Source organism: Lissotriton helveticus, chromosome 7 (assembly GCF_964261635.1).
Source record: "Lissotriton helveticus chromosome 7, aLisHel1.1, whole genome shotgun sequence".
Lineage (NCBI taxonomy): Eukaryota > Metazoa > Chordata > Amphibia > Caudata > Salamandridae > Lissotriton > Lissotriton helveticus.
Genome location: NC_136068.1, coordinates 1,091,343,923 through 1,091,364,208, shown reverse-complemented (window position 1 = coordinate 1,091,364,208; position 20,286 = coordinate 1,091,343,923). Strand labels below are relative to the sequence as shown.

The 20,286-nt window shown below is 47.5% G+C and overlaps 1 protein-coding gene across 2 annotated transcripts in view; it reads left to right on the top strand.

Moving 5' to 3' along the window:
• Nucleotides 1-437: 437 nt before the first annotated feature.
• SLC38A10 (solute carrier family 38 member 10) overlaps nt 438-20,286 on the top strand; it is a 433,558-nt gene continuing 413,709 nt past the window's right edge. The window contains exon 1 of one of the 2 annotated variants that reach the window (XM_078654197.1): nt 438-1,751. In XM_078654197.1, the coding sequence (XP_078510323.1) occupies nt 1,662-1,751 (90 nt within the window). In that variant the 5' untranslated portion in view covers nt 438-1,661. The remainder of the gene's footprint in view (nt 1,752-20,286) is intronic. The other variant, XM_078654198.1, reaches the window with a different exon arrangement.

Here is a 20,286-nt window from a genome sequence, read left to right as displayed (position 1 = left end):
GCAACTCAGAGTCCTCTAAAGACTATTGTGTTGTACAAAAGAGGCACATTTCTTACGTGAATCCCATGACATGGGCACAACCACTTGAGTCGGCTTGATCTAAAATGTGACTCAATTTGTCACTCACAAAATACTGAAATGTCATATATAAATACACTTTGGAACGAGAAACGTCACACTCGAAGCGAAGAAAAAACTTGGTAGCTAGGTGGGAAATACGAATTGTATTTTCAGATCTGGGTCCTGCTTTCAGAATGGTCAGTTCAACTGAAAAAAACACACTTGCTGCCGGGCTAACTCTACTACCTTAGAAATAATCCAATATGCTGCTCTTGCGTTTCTCGTTTTAACTAGGATACATCACAGCTGCTGTAGACGCTGCTGGCTTCACCGCTGAAGGTCAGTGAGCATTCTAGCTTCTAAAGCTCTGTAGTAGTGCTTGTCCTTCTTCTCTGTCATTGATTCTTCGTCTGGGATCGCGGGTCTGCTGCTTTCAGCTGACGGTGGCTCGGAGGGAACCCGGAAGAAGGTTGGAAGCTTTATTATGATAGAAGAAAAGACAATCTGCCAGCCCCCATCCTGAAGCCAGCTGCGTACACAGCTACCCACCCCGGGGTCGGCTCCTATTCAGGCAGAGGCTTAGAGCCCTTACCCCGGGGAGGGCTGCCACTACAAGGTCGAGGCAGCCGCATTTTCGGAGGGGGGCTCTTACTTGTGGCCAAAACATCTGCCCCACCTGCCGGGACACCCTCTTCCCAAATACCTAGCACATCCCAGATAAGTTTGACATTTTAGGCCGATATGCTGGGCAGCTGTTGAATGGAGAATCTGGGTAGCTGACAACGCCACGTCAGCCGCAGGGGCCGGAAGGAACAGGAGAGCCCGTGTCAGCACAACATTGGCTTCAACTAGTAGGAAACAGCTTGGCCCCCTCTGTATTTCCCCAGTTTATCTTCCGCCTGTTGAATCTCATACCACCAGCACAACAAATGGCCGTAGATGACTCCCACAACGTTCTCCCTCCTGCTTCTTGATCCTAACGAGTGACTAGTCCTTACTCATCGTATAGTAGCTTCCCTTGTTTTAACCAGGCACCCCAGCGGATACTTTGACCACCCCATCTGCAGCTGTCCCTGGACACATCCAAAGCACTGATTGTGACATCTAAAGTGGCATTTGCCAAACAGGACATACTTTTTGCTCATAATCACCATCCTAGTAGTCCATTTGCCCCCCATCGCCACACTGGACCCAGGTAACATTTGCAACACTTCCAAGACTATTGGCTAATTTGGCCAAGCGTCATTTGTGCTGAAACGATGTTAAAGAGATGCAGAATCGTTTTGTTCCTGTTGTAATATTGACTTGATCGCCATCAAAAAGACGAAATCAACATCTGCTGTTGTGATAAAGAGTTTTACAGATGTTTAACATTCCGGTCAGAAACTTTATTTCTAAACATTCTAAGGATTCTCTTTTTACTTTACTATGAGAACCGAAACTCGTACTGTTTCTGTCGTTGAACATTCTATTTTGTCGATGTGACCAAATGATTCCGTCCTGACTTGTGGTGGTGAAGATTTCGTGGTTGTATCGATTGTACGATTTCCTGGATCATCTATTTGGCCTTTTTGGAGGAAACCGACAGTAGACGAGTAACCATGGCGGCTTCAAACTGGGGCTTGATAATGAACATAGTCAACAGTATTGTGGGAGTCAGTGTCCTCACCATGCCGTTCTGTTTCAAACAGGTGAGTTGGGAGACCATCGGTTATCACCCCACCTCTTTCTTCGTCACTCACGTTCGTTGAGCCACGACACTTGTAAAGTATGCCGCTTGTACACAGTCGACTTAATGGATTGGTGTGGTTTTATTTCATGATGAGTAGACTTGTTTGGCATTGTTGTTTATATATTTGTTTAGCATCACAAACCGAATTGCCTTCAGGAGGTTGCCTCAGAAGCAGTGTAGAAGTAGTGTATGGAACATTATACAGCGAGTATTAACAGGAAAAGGACAGGTTGGAGAGATTGTGAGATGGTACAAGACGAAACATCCGTTATTGCATAGTAGTACTTGAGACTTGAGTAGCACCTTACCAATAACGAGCATTGGCATAGCCAATAGGTTTCGCCTTTGGGACCTTATAAGTGTTTATCCATGCAACAGTTGATGTTGTTGAACCAAGGATATTGTGCTGCATAACTAAATACTTATAAGGTCCCAAAGGCCTAACTACTTTTTATTTGCACGAATCTGTAATCCCAAATAAGCACTTCATAAATGTATTTTACCATGAAAATCTAATTTCAACAAGAAGGCCGTACAACAATTGAAATGTAGGAGACCTGAAATTCTATTCTAGCCTCTGTTCTGGAGAGAAGGCTCACTGTTTGCAGTCCTTGCTCTTTTAAATTAATTATGGTAAACCCTCTATATCTATGTTCTTTATTTACTTACTGCTCAAGAAGTTACTGCACTGTAAACGGAAGCAACAACTAGTACTAATCAATAATCATTATATGTTGATCCACATTTAACCAACTCACAGGCTTCCTAGATGCAAATAGAAATTACACTTTACAGCACAAATCCCTGAACTTTCATAAAAAGCACCCCAAAAATCATTTAAAGCAAAAGTCACACTTCTGACCCCAAGAAAACGTAAGTGTTTGTTATGTGACTACTTACTAATATCCAGAAATGCATAAAACAAACATTTGCAAGTTTGGACTCTGCAAGGTAGGGGCCGGCGTCCTGGAAACCCTCCATTAAGCTTTAAATGGGACAGACAGCATCTCATATTTAGTTCTAAGTGAAAATATCCTCCTACGGATTTTAACCTCTCCATTCAAAAAACAATTGCACTAACCAGTGTGCGGGCTTATGCAGTCATAAAAGGGTGAAAAAGGCAAATCATTTGGAAACATAGTATTTTTAGTAAAAATACAAATCTATGGTGCAATTGCCAGGTGACAATAGTGTAAGTAGGCACTACAAACTGAAGAACATTCAAGTGTGATACGTTTGGCAATAATCTTTAAACAACTTTAGCCGTTAAAGGCATTTGATGCATAACAATTAGAAAAAAAGGTATGTTTCAGTTCAAACAATTGTTCAAGGATAGTTTTATGTTGCTAGGTTAGAAGATTAACAAAGTTTGTTTCTCCAAAGGACAAATAAAAAAAAAAACATTTCTTTTTCTAGAAAAAAACCTTCGTCTTTTCGGTGGTAATCATTACTTTATTTAGCTAAACTGATCCTTTGTAACTAATCTTTCATAAGTCAGTATTGCCTAAATACCGCATTATAAAGGAGAGGAGATTGGGACCATTTCAAAAGTCCACTGTGCACCGTCAAACTTTATCAACCCGGTCGCACACCACAAAACAGAAGATGCCGTCATTAAAAACAAGCATTGGCCGCGAAAGTGAAACTGATTAAAGTAATCGCACGGCCTGCTGCAGTATAGAGAGTTGGGGAGGAGGGGAGTGGAGGCCAGCAGAGTGACACGTTCTGTGACGGGGGAGGGAGAGGGCATTGAAGCACAGAGAGAGGCACGCAAAGCGCGCCCACGCATGTGCACTCAAGCTCTAGGCCAGCCCTGGCAGCATCTGGTAGCACTTTTTTGACCCCTTACTAAAAGTCGAGCAAGCAGTGCTTGCGCTGCTGTAAGCTTGACCTAAAAACAACATGACTACGTTTGTTAGGGCATCAAATCCAACATAATGCAAGTAATGGGTGTCTGGTTCTGTGAGGGGTTTTCTTTAGTTCTTGAGAACATAAGTGGTTACTGTAAAGTGTCCATGGTGGGGTTTGTCACTTATCACACTGACACTGCTGGTTCATGGCCATAGCTACTATTGCATCCCAATTGGTGACCTGGATATCCCTTATAAGAGCTGGGAAGAAGGTTAACTGCGTTTTCGTGTTTACTGTTAACAAGTGGAGTGACCAGCAGGCCACAAATTTGCAGTTAAAGTAAACGTCAACACAGAAGGCCAAAATGTTGAAGCTCTTTCTGGAACGGCCACTTCATCCTAGACATGAGGCGAGACGAATTATCAAAATCTTTGCAGTTATAGAGTAATGTTTTATTTACTGAGATTAGAAAGCGCCTTGTCTTTAGAAGGCAGATCACTACATTTAGACAGCCCTCCATACAATGGGAACTGGGGCTTTTCAATATTTGTTATCCAATCAAGTCAAAGAAAGGATGAAATGCGTTTAGGTCTGTAATTTTCCTTCGTTTTATCAGCAACTCACGGTTTCAAGTAGGAGCGTTCAGTGAGACCAGTGCAGCTGGAGTCTATACCCAAAACCTAATAGAGCTATATCCAAAGGTGAACTCATCATACCCCTAAGGGTGATGCTATTGTTTGGCAAGGGACATCTGGAAGCATTTATTTTTAGTGGTATGTCCAGTATGCACAGTCTCGAGGTTTTGCAGGGATTAACTATACGCAGTCTTGGGAGGTAATGTGTATTCAAACTGGGCACTGACCACATTCAGTGTGTAGGAAGCTGGCTCTGTATATACTATACGAAAGATAGGTATAGTGTGCACAGAGTCCAGTGGATCCACAGACGTTTTAGAGAAGCTAAAATAGAAAATACTGATGCTCTCTTGGCAGACCATCAGAAACCTAGAGAATCCATCTGCTCTAGAAATCAGCTCATATATAACAGAGGACATCTGGGCAAAATTCCTACTGAATCACTTCAACTCAGAAGCTCCCGAATCCCTGGTATGCTCATCGGAGCTCAAAAGTGACCAACTGCAATCAAGGACTGAAGGTCCGGTCCTTTCCATCATCCTCACAACTAAGCAGCTCGGGGGCAGAATCAAGAAAGGACGCAAAGACGGTGCTCCAGGCCCCAACGGTCTTCCGCCAATTATATTCAAACAGGATTCGAACTATTGGGGTAAAGCACTCCTCCCCCTTTATAACAACATCTTAGAAAGTGAGAGAATTCCTGACTCCTGGAAAGGTTCAATCATTTCTCCCATCCACAAAAAGGGCGCCATGTCAGATCCAAAAAATTATAGGCTCATCGCTTTAATCGATATTGAAGCCAAATACTATGCCAGGCTCTTATTAAATGAACTCGCAGTTTGGGCTCAGAAAAAAAACCTAATTCCCATCAACCATACTGGTTTCCAGGAAGGTCTGGGGACCTCAACAAATATTCTCGCCCTTTCTCTCCTGTCTGACGCCTCCCAAAAAATTAATAAATGCTATTCGTCTGCTTTATTGATTATAAGGCAGCTTTCAATAGCATCGACAGGGGGTTACTTTGGGCCAAACTAGAGAGGTGGGGAATCCCTACAAATCTTCTAAACCAGATAATCCTGCTCCACTCGGCAACTTGGGTCCAGATCAAAATCGGAGCGGGTGATTTCCTGTCTAGAAAAATTCCTACTACCAAAGGGCTGACGCAGGGTTGTGTATTGGCCCTAACCCTGTTCAACCTCTTTGTCTCTGATCTCTCCACCGACCTGGACAATTGCATCCATCATGCCCCGAACCTGGGGGCTTAACTCTATCGAACCTCTTGTACGCAGATGACCTCCTACTAATCAGCCGCACCCCAATTGGCCTCCAGCATCTGATAAACATCACAAGCACCTTCGCTGACAAAAATGGTCTGACCATAAATTTAGAAAAATCTAAAGTAATGGTACTAAACCAAGGACACAATAAACCCTATTCACGATGGTCAATGAACAATCGGCTGCTGGACTCAGTGGAGGAGTACAAGTACTTGGGAATCATATTTGAGAGAAACGGATCATTCTCCAAACAGAAAGCCTCCATCAAAGGCAGAGGGACTGTATTGGCTGTTGCTTTAAAAAACATCAAGCAAAAAACAACTGGCCCTAGCCTTCTCCCTTTGCTAGAAGTGCTTCGAGCGCGGCTCCTTCCCTCCATCACGTACGGAAGCGAAGAGGTAGAGACGAAGTGACCCTGGACATTGTGGTTGCCAAGGCTCTAAGAATAATATTCAATCTTCCGCAATTTACCTCTCCAGCGCAAATAACATTAGAATTTGGTTTGTTAAAGCAGGAAATCTCACGGAAAGGGGCCTACACCAATTGCTGGTTTAAAATAAAGGGGGCCGCATCGGGCACATTGAATTCATATCTGTGGCTGGAAATCTCAAAGAAAACTGATAGCCCAGCGCAGAGCTACCTTCAATCAGCAATCAAGCTGTTAGCTTTACAGGACCTATGGGACTCATGTTTACTCCAGAACAGCTTTAAGGTCCTGGTAAATAAATCAGTGAAAATTGTTTCTCTCGCAGAATATAAAGCTGCCCTTAGCAGGAGGGCCCACGGCTGGTACGTAATTCAGAGCTACGTGTCATCAAAGCCCCAATTTTACCTAGGAACAGGCTTTGCCAGAAAACAAAAGAACGGTTCCTTCATCTGAGGCTGGGAATCCTACCAGCAAAGCCCCACCTTCCTCCATGGAAACGTACAACCTCCTCCAATCGCTGCAGACTGTGCGGAAATTTAAACGAAGATATAATACATCTACTGTGCATCTGCAACGGCCTGAGAGCGGAAAGGAGACAGTTCCTAAAACAGCTCCTGATTGCAAGTCAGGTTCGATCCTGTAGGGAGGCGGTAAAGGCCTGTTTCGAGGGCAGCAACATCCGCCTGTCTTGCAGCCTTGTTCGATTTATGAGGGAAGCTACTGCAAAGTTAACTAGGGAAGACCCTCAAGCTATTGGTCTTTATCCTACCCCAGCGTGCTTATGAATCAAGGTCAACAAATGTCTCTACTACTATTGTGACTAAATCCTAAGAACATCTCCTTTTCTGCCAAGTACGTAGCAGTCAGCACGACCTGTCTCCAAGCTCATTGACTTGTATTCTCTACAAACACTATTTCTCGGGGTGTACCTAAGCCTTATGCTGATTTACCGTTTTAAACATGAAGATCTATCTTATCTACAATCTTTTTTATTCTTTTGTAATTTTATTGAATTTCAACTTGTTCGTAATCTTTTAGTATCTTTTAAAGGAGAAGCTGCATTTTGTGAATTAATGTTTTACTTGTTTGCAAAGGTTTTAATTAATCATGCAATGAAGTCATTACTGATGCTCTCTAATGTGGGAGTGTGGGCAAGCAGTTAGGCTTATCAGAGGGCAATACTAAGCATTTGTTATATACACAGACAAGAAATGATTGCACACACTCCATAACTAAATCCGAAACCAATGGTTTGTAAAAATATAACTTTTAATATATTTATTTCTTAGAAGTGAAGGAACTTTGTTGTAGTAAAATACGTTTGGCAAAATCACTGTTTTTAGGTCTCCTGGCATTGAACCGCGCGAAAGCGCGGTCTCGCCAGAGACCTATTGTGAGTGACTCTGCTTCCCAGGAGAGGGGACAGGAGCTGGCCACGCGCAGGGAATGGAGCGGGCCACGCGCACGCGCTCGCTGTGGCCAGCTCCTGTCTCCTCTCCTGGAAACCTGCCACACAGCCACACCTTACCCTGCACGCATGCGCAGAAACAGAGACACACACACACACACACACACAAGCGCACCTACACACACGCACGCACACACATACAGACCCGCCGCTGCACACACACACACACAAACACAGAAGCGCACCCTCCCTCCCCCCTCCAACTAAGCCCCACTTTCCGGCTTTGTTGAGTTCTGCAGACTCTGCGGGGCTCTCCCTCGGGCATGGGAGCCCCGCGTCACCAGCACTGCTACTCTGGCCATCCGTAGGCGCGTGTGCGGGCTTCCGGAGTGCGAACTACAAACGTCTACGCTATGACGTCATTTTGTAGTTCATCACACGGCAGGACATTGCGGCGCATCTGGGGAGCATTCGTTTTTTAAATGGTGATGCTGCAGCACTTCTCACATCCCTAGTCCTGTTCTCTCCTCTGTTCCTTAGACCTCTATGCACGCAGTGCTTCGTCCTTCAGTATCTCTAGGGTCTAGACTCCTTTCTACACTCCAGTTCTCTCCTCTCTGTTACTTGAGCCCATCTCCCCTCTATAGCATAATTCTATTCCCTGCCTCCTCTCTATGGCATCAGTCGTCACTCTGTGTTTCGACCGCCAATTTCTCTATGCCCTTAGTCTACTTTTCATGTAACATGTCTTTGTGCTCCTGATCGAAGCTCCGTGCCTGCTGTGTTAGTTACCATGATTTCTCTCGGTTCGCAGCCTCGTCTGCCACTTCAGTCTACATAGCTCTTTAAGGCCCTAGTTTCACCCCCACACCCCATCCTTTCGTCTGCGTTCAGTCTCAGGTGTGTTTACCATACTCCTGTTTCTTCTGTGCTCACGCTCATCCCTTTGTACTCAGCCTTTTTCAATTGCCCGGGTTTCTCTCCATGCCAGTGTCTTTCCTTCAATCCCCTATGCCACCGAGTGTAGCGCTCTATTCATATCCACTGCATTCCTACCGCTAACCATTCCCAGGTCATACAACTTAATTAAAGTCACCCTTTATTCACAAAACTTTGTATTTCCCACATCGATTGCGATTATGGGCTTGTTACAGTGCCAAGAATGCCTTCTCGGAAGCGTCAGGGCGCTAGAACTTAGAGAGAGCCGAAGGGCAAAGGACATCTGTTAAAAACATCTGTTACAGGACAGTTAGACCCAGTCTACCGCCCCCCCCCCCCCCCATAGCCATCATAGGGACTACAGAGGGTCATTTCAGTTCTCAGCGTCGAACTAAAACAAAACACTAGCAGACGGACACGTATCCTGTATTTACATCTCATTTAGCCCCAGTGTGCCCCGTGGAGACAATTCTATAATTGTTTTTGAGCAGTTAATTATGTGGAGGTTGGTGAAAGGGGTTAATCTTTATTAAGTGCTACCAATTTAAGGCAAATGACGGCAGGCCTCGGGAAATAAAGCATTTGCCCACGATCACACAGCGAGCAGGTGGAGGCTATAAGTTAGTTTGACAGCTGCTGAAAGAGACAATAGATCAAATCTCTGCAAGGGCTTTAGGCGTTGCGTGTCAAGAACAGGAACACATTTGAAAGGCTTATTCTCAGATCAATAGAGGAGCGCAGCTATCAATAGCGCAGCAGGTGCAGCGGCACCAAGACCGAGTGGCTTAATTCACCAAATTATGTCAGTTTTCTTTTTTTTATTACCAAACGAAGGGATAATGGGTCGAACTTTAATCAGGTTCACATGGTACGAGCATTTACCCTTAGGAAGCAGGGTGCATTTTCTTTGAAAAAGGTGAGTGTGCTCTTATGTAGTAAGTTTTACAGAAACCGCTGTATCCGAGTAAAGAGTTACCATCTCTAGCAGAGGCGCAACTAGAGCCAAATTTCGGGGGGGGGGGCTAAGAAAAAATTTCGGGGGGGGGGCTGAACCTTTAATCAGTATGCAGAGTGGAGCTGCAGGGCCTCCAACAAGGGGTGAAACAACATCAAGGCCTAATTAACATTCAAATGGTCTTTTAAAGACCTGTGAAACGTTCGGGTGCGGCTGTGTGTGTGCCCGGGATCTGTCTCATCCCGGGCTGCCACACACGACGGGGGGGGCTGAAGCCCGGTGAGTTCAATGGGTGTTGCACGCCTGATCTCTAGCCCTTGCCCACCCAACCCCAACGACCAGTAGCCGTCCCCTATCCCCCACATCTCGTTCTCTCACTCCCTCAACCTAACCCCTCATCTCTACTCTAGCTCTAAGCCAGACTAGCTCTCTCATCGCCTTGACTCTTGTCCGTTCCCTGTCTAAACTCTCACCCATCCCTCTCGTGCCTAGCCACGTGCTAACTAACCCTTCTCACTACTCCTCGTTCACTGCGTCTCACTCCTCAATTTTCTAGCTCCCATATACTAACTCATCCACCAACTAAGTAGCGCCTTTCATAAATTGGAACCTCAGTGGCTCGGAGTTTAAATCCAGACTCACCAGGCGCTGTGTACTCATTCAGCCATCACTGATGTACATGCCAATTCCCCGGGTATTCCTGGGGCCCTCGTGTATGACAGTTTCCTGTATAACCCCGTCCCATTTCTTAACCCCTTCGCGCCTGTAACTCCCGTTGCAATGGTCCTCCCAGCGCGGTCGGGGTCATTGTGTGTGTGTGAGTGCAGGGGTGACCCCTGGGCACGTGCTGGGCCAGCGGGGCTCACGTTAACCACTGCAAGTAACAGCGCAGTCACTACCCTCGACTCGGTGGTCTCGTTGGCAGCCTTGGGTCTCTGGCTGGGGCTGTCAAGGGGAAGGTCACACTTTCTGGCAGTTTGGCTTTTGTGCCACACGTCATGCTAACCTCAGGACAAAAGCGACGGTTGTCTTTGTTAGTTCTCTTCCCATCACCAGCTACTTTCTGCACTTCGTTTCCGCTCTATTTCCGCCCGGTATAACGTGTAACTAGTTCAGGAGCCGCTGCTGCGTGTGGTAATAACCTGTATCATCTCTTTTCTTGAGACCAGCCTGTCTTCTCCAGCTGAGGCTATTTAGCAATGCCAAAAGCTCAAACTTAATTACTGGGAGACCTATTGCATTGCAAATGCTTGTTAAATATAATAGGTGGACACTGCATTTTTCAATCAGTACAAAGAAAAATACAATCTGCAGTATGCAGTTAAGTAAATGATTTATGATATTGAGCTTTTAGATGAAGAATTAGTACCAGACAAAGTTCAGGTCAGTGACCTCACTGCACCACCAGCGGCACTGAGGCGACCGGGTACAGAGGTCAAACTCTGGATCTGAATGCCTATGTTATCCAATGGAGAAAGTGGGCAATTGAAGTGGTACTACTTGGAGGTGAGTAGCATGGTTTTGGAACCCAGTCTCCAGGAGTTAAGCTAAGCAGGGGGGGGGGGGGGGGAGAGGGGGGCAAGGCAGCACCAAACTTACACCTCCAGCGGCAAAGGGATGGCCGGGTGCTGAGTGCCAACACAACGTCGGGCGCCCAATGCAAACCTATGGGGAAACTCAGACTTAGAAAAAGGATGCAGGCTCAGGTCAGGAGGCCGATCAATGGAAACCTACAGCTGAACAGGTAAGTTGGGATATGTGGAGCATCAGGACACCGTCGGCAGATCTCCCCAAGTCCTGGGGGTTCTGGGGGCAGATGTGTTCTTTGGTCGGAAGTCAGGTCTGGAGGTCGCTGGGCTTTGTGACAAGTCGCTCTTCTATTGCAGTGTCTTTGAGGGCTGCAGACAAGCCGGTAGGGGCAGGGGTCAAGTCTGTTAGTGTCTTCATTCTTTGCTGCTGCACGGCCCTTCTTTATCCTCTTCTTCATAGGTCATCAGTAATCTAAGGAGTAAGGTTCAGGGGTGCCTCTAAATACTCAAATTTAGCGGTGTTACATGGGTTAGTAGGTAGTAGCCAATGGGCTTACTTACCATTAGGGTGACCACTCCCTTTGTATGTCCACTCCCTCTGGGGAGGGACATACCCCTAACCCTATTGGCTTGAATCCCCCAAAGCAATATGGAGGAGTTTCAAAGGAGGGGCGTCACTTCAGCTCAGATGGTCCTGACTGAGAGGAGACACACCTCTCTTGTTTACTAATTTTCCTGCCAACCTTGCAGCCAAAAGTGGAGCTTGGTCAGGGTGGCCAATTCTCCACTAACTGGAGAGGCCCTGGTCAGCATAACAACAAAGGGCAGAAAGCCTTTGAGGTTCACTGCCATTCTATGCTGTTCCTACTTGAGGATAGATGTGAAGCACCTCTACCCACAGCAAGCTTAGTTTTTGAGGCACAGGAGGAAAGGTTTCCCACCACAGGGGGTCAGAAACATGTCTAGAGATGACAGGCTGGTGCAGACAAGTCAGGCACACACTAGGGGTTTGGTAGGCTTGCAAGGGACACCTCTGAGTGCCTCTATTAATGAATGCAACACTGGCATCGGTGTGGGCTCATTAATCTGAGATGTTTGGAACAAGAAATCCTGGGATTCGGTGAAGCCATCTTAAAGCTGTGTCTAAGAATGGATTTAGGCACTATAGGTGCATATCTGCTCATGCAGTTATGCCCTCACATGAGGTATAGCCCACCCTGTCTTAGGGCTGTAAGGCCTGCTGTAAGGGTGACTTACTTATGCTCTTGCAGTGCTGGTAGGCCTGGCACACAGGGATGTTTGACAGGTCGACTCTTCACTTTTATCTGCAACAACACTTGCAGTGGCAGTGTGCATGTGTTTGATAAAGGGTCTCGTAGCATGGCACAATACATGCTGCAGCCATTAGAGACCCTCTCTGGTCACAAGGCCCAAGGGACTGGCATGTGTGCCAATTGTGGAAACAAAGGTACAATTTTGGCAAATAAACACAGGTAATGGGAACCTGGTAAGCAGAAACCCGGTGCACATTCATTCAAAGATGCTTTAGAGGCAGGCAAAAAGTGAGGGGGTAACCATGTCAAAAAGGAGTACCTTCCTTACACGGTGGGTCACAGCCTGCTTGTGCATTTGTCCATCCATTCTGTAGCTTCCATATGAGAGCTCTTACACAATAATACTGACACAGCTGTCAAAGGTTAGGGGAAGGGTTGTAAGACCTGAATGCTCCACTCAGATTACCCAGCAGGCATGAATTGCGCTCACATTTGTTAGGTTGGAGGGTCATAATATTTCTTCTCATCTCATAAAACTCCATCATGGGGAACTCCTCTTAGTGTGGTTCCCCCCTTACTCTGCCCTTGGGATAGTTGAAACAACGTTTAAACTGCGTAGAGGCTGTCTGTTGAATAAATCCGCAGTTGCAGATTTATCTGCAATGAGAATGTAAAAGGCCAAGTAACTGGTGATCACAGCACAATACAAATACTTCAGGAGTATTCAGAAATCCACATGATCTTGAGAAGAGAGACTCAGAATAAAAGACACATGAGAACAGGAAGAGAAGGAGACGCGTAGAGACATGGTCCATGATAGTGCTACCTTGATTAAATCACAACTACTGAGAGACTTGCCTACTTTGACTGACCTGGATTTTTGGAAGATGCAGGCCACAGAGCTATGTTGGGAAGTCCCTACTAATCATTGCTTCATGTGTGAACTTTGATCCCAGTAAGCCCCGGCATTTGCTCCCATGAGGCCTGGATAACCTAAGTTGCCACAATTCTAGAAGTGGATAATCTTCATTTTCAATCAACTCACTCTGTATAGAATGGTTGGGTGACTATCTCTTGATCTTGCATAGATTAAATGTATAAATCCTGCTCAGTATAGGTTAGGAGCACAAGGGTCTAAGAGGTCCTAACGAAATCCGCACATCTTGTGAAGCAGATTAATCATGTCTACCTAGAATAGTCGCACTACCTTAGTAAATGTCTCTGAGTGTCATGCTATGTTTTTAAACATATCACATGGCCCTCTTATTGTTGAATTGGGTTAGGGTTCCCTGGATATATTTTTAACGTTTTCTGTCCTAAGATCCCATTAGGAACATAGAGAATATCAAAGTGCTACCTCCCACTGCAAGTTTAAGCCCACCTGGTGGTGAGCACCTCACCCGGTGAGGACCCGATGATGAAGCATGCCACATGATTTGCATGTGGGCGAAGGTTCTATAAGAACGCATGTACTGTGCCTGGTGAGGACTATGGAGCAGGACATTGTGACTGCTTGTTTTGGGAGACACCCTCCACTTTTGGTTTATGTAAATAATTTTTTTTAAAGAACTTACTATAGAGTTACAATAATTAAGCTTGGTATTAGAATACAATCAAACACTCTCAGCAGTGTAGTCGGGCTCATACTTCCCAAACCCACCAACACATAGGAACCACGATTCTGTATTTCTAGGACCCCTAACAGAAAAATTGAAATACCTGACACTGGTCACGTAGAGGGTCAAGTTAACTGCACCCCGATACTATAATATATCCTACAGAAACAACCCTAAAACACCTCACTTTTATAGAGGTTCAGCTAGCAGGTCACAATCGTCCCCGCCAACTCGGAATGTAGCCACAAGGAAAACCCAATATCCAATACATTACTCTCACTACGTTGGGCACTGTCTCTTAAAAGAAAAAACAAACAAACAATGATGACCCACCACTGCAGGCACAAGAAGTAGGTGGCAAAATAATTGGCACATATGCTACATAAAAATGGTGCCACAGGACATTCCTCAACTGTCCCAAGAACTACGGGCCTGTTGCTTGGTAACAGACAATTGTGGTAAAAAAAGAATTCCAATGCCACAGACATACAAACTTGTGAAGGCATCTTGCATACTTAAGTCTTTCCAAGAACTAGGGTGCACCATAGTTTAAAGAATCTAGATGCTCCTAAACCTTCCAACTACTATTATGTTGTGGACTACAAGTTGAAATATACTAATGGTTCAGAGTTGTGAGGCCAGTTCTTGTAAAACATAATACATTTAACAGTCTTGAGTCAAATGGGGAATCCCTAAAATTCCCCTCAAAATTAGACTATAAAGACTCTCATAAAGTCAGACAGAGGGTATGGGACCTTTTATTAAGTCGCACTTCCTGTCTGCTGGTGAGTCACTAGCCCGGGTGTTCTCGGCAGGGCATGTGTATTTTGCTTGTTGAATGTCATCAGAGGGCAGTTCACACTGGCAGGAAACAGTGCTTCACTCAAAAAGTTTAGTTACTATCAACCTTCCCATTCGAAGCCTGCCATTTCAGAGTGCATCCTTACGGGCATTGTTTTGGGTTTCTGTAATGAGAGGGCAACAGTAAACGGACAAGGGAATTTCTTTTGGAAAATCTTAGGCCAGTGATCCCAAGTGGGGCAGCGCTGCCTATGCATCCAAAACTGTTTCGATCTGGATGTCAAAAGTTAGAGGTAAAATTGGATCTTTCTGTGCCCAGTGCAATATTATGTTTTGTTGTAGTGTTTGTAAAGCGCACAGCTGCTCCAACAATAGGTCTTCCTAGTGCTGGACCTCATTCGTGATTGAACTGCATGTACTGAAAGGAAGGAAGAAGAATGAGGGAATACCAGGTAGAAAAATGCCATGTCTTCAGGGTTTTCCTGAAATGCTGGTCGTTCTCAGTGTTCCTGATGGAAAGAGGTAGCGTGTTCCAGAGAACAGGGGCCTTGTCACGAAAAGACTGACCTCCTGCTCTCTTGCTCTTCTAACTCTGGGGACAATGGGCAAGTTGAGATCGGTTGAGCATTAGGGGTGGGAGGGTCGGTAAGGGGATATGAGTTTAGACAAGATGGGGGGCCCCCTGGGAGTGCAGGATCTAGTTTATGAAGTAGACCGGAAACAGAGCAACATTTCTGGAGGGGAATAGCAGCCTGGCCTCCACATTTTGGGACAGCCGAAGTCTTCTGATGACTGACTTGTTGGTTCCCAGATACAACATTTTGCAGTAATCTAGTCTGGACAGAATTATTGCCTGAATGATGGTTTGCCGCGTGCTAGGGTTGAAAAGGCTAGGAATGGGGTGGAGGCTTCTCAAGAGCCCGAAACGGGTGCTCGCTACCAATTTGGCTTGAGCCTCAAAGGCTAAGGTGCTGTCCATGGAAATTCCTAGATTTTTAGGTCTCGTGCCTAGCGATACACTGTGCAGCAAGAGTCCTTTTGTTTGGGTTTTTAGGTTTCGACCTGGCGATCTGCGCAAGCAGTTCGCGCAGGTGAAATCTTTTGTTTACCATATTGGCTATTGGAACGTCCCCCACCTCCCATTGGCTAGCTCCATAAATGGAGGCTAGCCATTGGGAGCCGGATCTGTCCGTCAAGGCCGGACCAGATTCGGGGGCGTTCCCGCGATTTTTTCCCTCTCCGCCTCTGCGATGTCGTCATCGCGGCGGTGGGCGGAGCTTCGTTTTTTTTCCTTCTGTGTTTGTTTTGGTCATTCCATGCGAGGAAGCCCAGGTGAGTGCTTGTTTTTTAGTGGTGGTGCACGTGAATTCAGTGTACGTTAGTTAAAAATACATGATGAAGACACAGGCCACGATCTGGCTGTTCATCAAGTGCATGGGCGCTAAAACTAATTTTTGCCCCTTTATTTGTAGTGAGGACTACGCAGTGGTTTGTCTGATGTGAAATTGCTCGGCTGATCCCCTTTGTTGCAGCATGCATAACTTTTCATTCTTTCAGTTCGACTTTACAGTCCGTTTTAATAATGTCCTTAAAACTGCGGGTGTTCAGTACCCAAACGGCCTAAATAGACTCGTATGGGCTAAGCATCTCGTGCCCCTCGTGAGACACTTGTAAAACTGCTCATAAGATTTGCAACAGAGAGTTTTTTCATGGTTTGGCATTTTTCGTAATGCATTACAGTTGAATTTATATAGCGCTTCATATCCTAACCGCACTGCAAAGCGCTGAAGAGCATCATAGAGAGTGCAGAGTGGAGAGTGCATAGGGAGTGCAGAGTGCATGGAGAGTGCATAGGGAGTGGAGAGTGCATAGGGAGTGGAGAGTGCATAGGGAGTGCAGAGTGCATAGGGAGTGCAGAGTGCATAGAGAGTGCAGAGTGGAGAGTGCATAGGGAGTGCACAGGGAGTGGAGAGTGCACAGGGAGTGGAGAGTGCACAGGGAGTGGAGAGTGCATAGGGAGTGGAGAGTGCATAGGGAGTGGAGAGTGCATAGGGAGTGGAGAGTGCATAGGGAGTGAAGAGTGCATAGGGAGTGGAGAGTGCATAGGGAGTGCAGAGTGGAGAGTGCATAGGGAGTGCAGAGTGGAGAGTGCATAGGGAGTGGAGAGTGCATAGGGAGTGGAGAGTGCATAGGGAGTGGAGAGTGCATAGAGAGTGCAGAGTGGAGAGTGCATAGGGAGTGGAGAGTGCATAGGGAGTGGAGAGTGCATAGGGAGTGGAGAGTGCATAGTGCATAGGGACAGCAGAGTGCATAGGGAGTGGAGAGTGCATAGGGAGTGGAGAGTGCATAGGGAGTGGAGAGTGCATAGGGAGTGCAGAGTGGAGAGTGCATAGGGAGTGAAGAGTGCAGAGTGCATAGGGAGTGCATAGGGAGTGCAGGGTGCATAGGGAGTGCAGGGTGCATAGGGAGTGCAGAGTGCATAGGGAGTGCAGAGTGCATAGGGAGTGCAGAGTGCATAGGGAGTGCAGAGTGCATAGGGAGTGCAGAGTGGAGAGTGCATAGGGAGTGCAGAGTGCATAGGGAGTGCAGAGTGCATAGGGAGTGCAGAGTGCATAGGGAGTGCAGAGTGCATAGGGAGTGGAGAGTGCATAGGGAGTGGAGAGTGCATAGGGAGTGGAGAGTGCATAGGGAGTGGAGAGTGGAGAGTGCATAGGGAGTGGAGAGTGCATAGGGAGTGGAGAGTGCATAGGGAGTGGAGAGTGCATAGGGAGTGGAGAGTGCATAGGGAGTGCAGAGTGCATAGGGAGTAGGGAGTGCAGAGTGGAGAGTGCATAGGGAGTGCAGAGTGGAGAGTGCATAGGGAGTGGAGAGTGCATAGGGAGTGGAGAGTGCATAGGGAGTGGAGAGTGCATAGGGAGTGGAGAGTGCATAGGGAATGGAGAGTGCATAGGGAGTGAAGAGTGCATAGGGAGTGAAGAGTGCATAGAGAGTGGAGAGTGCATAGAGAGTGCATAGGGAGTGGAGAGTGCATAGGGAGTGGAGAGTGCATAGGGAGTGGAGAGTGCATAGGGAGTGGAGAGTGCATAGTGCATAGGGACTGCAGAGTGCATAGGGAGTGCAGAGTGGGGAGTGGAGAGTGCATAGGGAGTGGAGAGTGCATAGTGCATAGGGACTGCAGAGTGCATAGGGAGTGCAGAGTGGGGAGTGGAGAGTGCATAGGGAGTGGAGAGTGCATAGGGAGTGCAGAGTGCAGAGTGCATAGGGAGTGCATAGGGAGTGCATAGGGAGTGCAGAGTGCATAGGGAGTGCATAGGGAGTGCAGAGTGCATAGGGAGTGCAGAGTGGAGAGTGCATAGGGAGTGCAGAGTGCATAGGGAGTGCAGAGTGCATAGGGAGTGCAGAGTGCATAGGGAGTGCAGAGTGAGTGGAGAGTGCATAGGGAGTGGAGAGTGCATAGGGAGTGGAGAGTGCATAGGGAGTGGAGAGTGCATAGGGAGTGGAGAGTGCATAGGGAGTGGAGAGTGCATAGGGAATGGAGAGTGCATAGGGAGTGAAGAGTGCATAGAGAGTGGAGAGTGCATAGAGAGTGCATTGGGAGTGGAGAGTGCATAGGGAGTGGAGAGTGCATAGGGAGTGGAGAGTGCATAGGGAGTGGAGAGTGCATAGGGAGTGGAGAGTGCATAGTGCATAGGGACTGCAGAGTGCATAGGGAGTGCAGAGTGCATAGGGAGTGCAGAGTGGAGAGTGCATAGGGAGTGCAGAGTGCATAGGGAGTGCAGAGTGCATAGGGAGTGCATAGGGAGTGGAGAGTGCATAGGGAGTGCAGAGTGCATAGGGAGTGCAGAGTGCATAGGGAGTGCAGAGTGCATAGGGAGTGCAGAGTGCATAGGGAGTGCAGAGTGCATAGGGAGTGCAGAGTGCATAGGGAGTGCAGAGTGGAGAGTGCATAGGGAGTGCAGAGTGCATAGGGAGTGCAGAGTGGAGAGTGCATAGGGAGTGGAGAGTGCATAGGGAGTGGAGAGTGCATAGGGAGTGGAGAGTGCATAGGGAGTGGAGAGTGCATAGGGAGTGGAGAGTGCATAGGGAGTGGAGAGTGGATAGGGAGTGGAGAGTGGAGAGTGCATAGGGAGTGGAGAGTGGAGAGTGCATAGGGAGTGGAGAGTGGAGAGTGCATAGGGAGTGGAGAGTGCATAGGGAGTGGAGAGTGCATAGGGAGTGGAGAGTGCATCGTGCATAGGGACTGCAGAGTGCATAGGGAGTGCAGAGTGGGGAGTGGAGAGTGCATAGGGAGTGGAGAGTGCATAGGGAGTGCAGAGTGGAGAGTGCATAGGGAGTGAAGAGTGCATAGGGAGTGCATAGGGAGTGCATAGTGCATAGGGAGTGCAGAGTGCATAGGGAGTGCAGAGTGCATAGGGAGTGCAGAGTGCATAGGGAGTGCAGAGTGGAGAGTGCATAGGGAGTGGAGAGTGGAGAGTGCATAGGGAGTGGAGAGTGCATAGGGAGTGGAGAGTGCATAGGGAGTGGAGAGTGCATAGGGAGTGGAGAGTGCATAGGGAGTGGAGAGTGCATAGGGAATGGAGAGTGCATAGGAAGTGGAGAGTGGATAGGGAGTGGAGAGTGCATAGAGAGTGCAGAGTGGAGAGTGCATAGGGAGTGGAGAGTGCATAGGGAGTGGAGAGTGCATAGGGAGTGGAGAGTGCATAGTGCGTAGGGACTGCAGAGTGCATAGGGAGTGCAGAGTGGGGAGTGGAGAGTGCATAGGGAGTGGAGAGTGCATAGGGAGTGGAGAGTGCATAGGGAGTGCAGAGTGGAGAGTGCATAGGGAGTGGAGAGTGGAGAGTGCATAGGGAGTGGAGAGTGCATCGTGCATAGGGACTGCAGAGTGCATAGGGAGTGCAGAGTGGGGAGTGGAGAGTGCATAGGGAGTGGAGAGTGCATAGGGAGTGCAGAGTGGAGAGTGCATAGGGAGTGAAGAGTGCATAGGGAGTGCATAGGGAGTGCAGAGTGCATAGGGAGTGCAGAGTGGGGAGTGGAGAGTGCATAGGGAGTGGAGAGTGCATAGGGAGTGCAGAGTGGAGAGTGCATAGGGAGTGAAGAGTGCATAGGGAGTGCATAGGGAGTGCAGAGTGCATAGGGAGTGCAGAGTGCATAGGGAGTGCAGAGTGCATAGGGAGTGCAGAGTGCATAGGGAGTGCAGAGTGGAGAGTGCATAGGGAGTGGAGAGTGGAGAGTGCATAGGGAGTGGAGAGTGCATAGGGAGTGCAGAGTGCATAGGGAGTGCATAGGGAGTGGAGAGTGCATAGGGAGTGGAGAGTGCATAGGGAGTGGAGAGTGCATAGGGAGTGCAGAGTGGAGAGTGCATAGGGAGTGCATAGGAGTGCAGAGTGGAGAGTGCATAGGGAGTGCAGAGTGCATAGGGAGTGGAGAGTGCATAGGGAGTGGAAAGTGCATAGGGAGTGGAAAGTGCATAGGGAGTGGAGAGTGCATAGGGAGTGGAGAGTGGAGAGTCCATAGGGAGTGGAGAGTGCATAGGGAGTGGAGAGTGCATAGGGAATGGAGAGTGCATAGGGAGTGGAGAGTGCATAGAGAGTGGAGAGTGCATAGAGAGTGGAGAGTGCATAGAGAGTGGAGAGTGCATAGAGAGTGGAGAGTGCATAGAGAGTGGAGAGTGCATAGAGAGTGCAGAGTGGAGAGTGCATAGGGAGTGGAGAGTGCATAGGGAGTGGAGAGTGCATAGGGAGTGGAGAGTGCATAGGGAGTGGAGAGTGCATAGGGAGTGGAG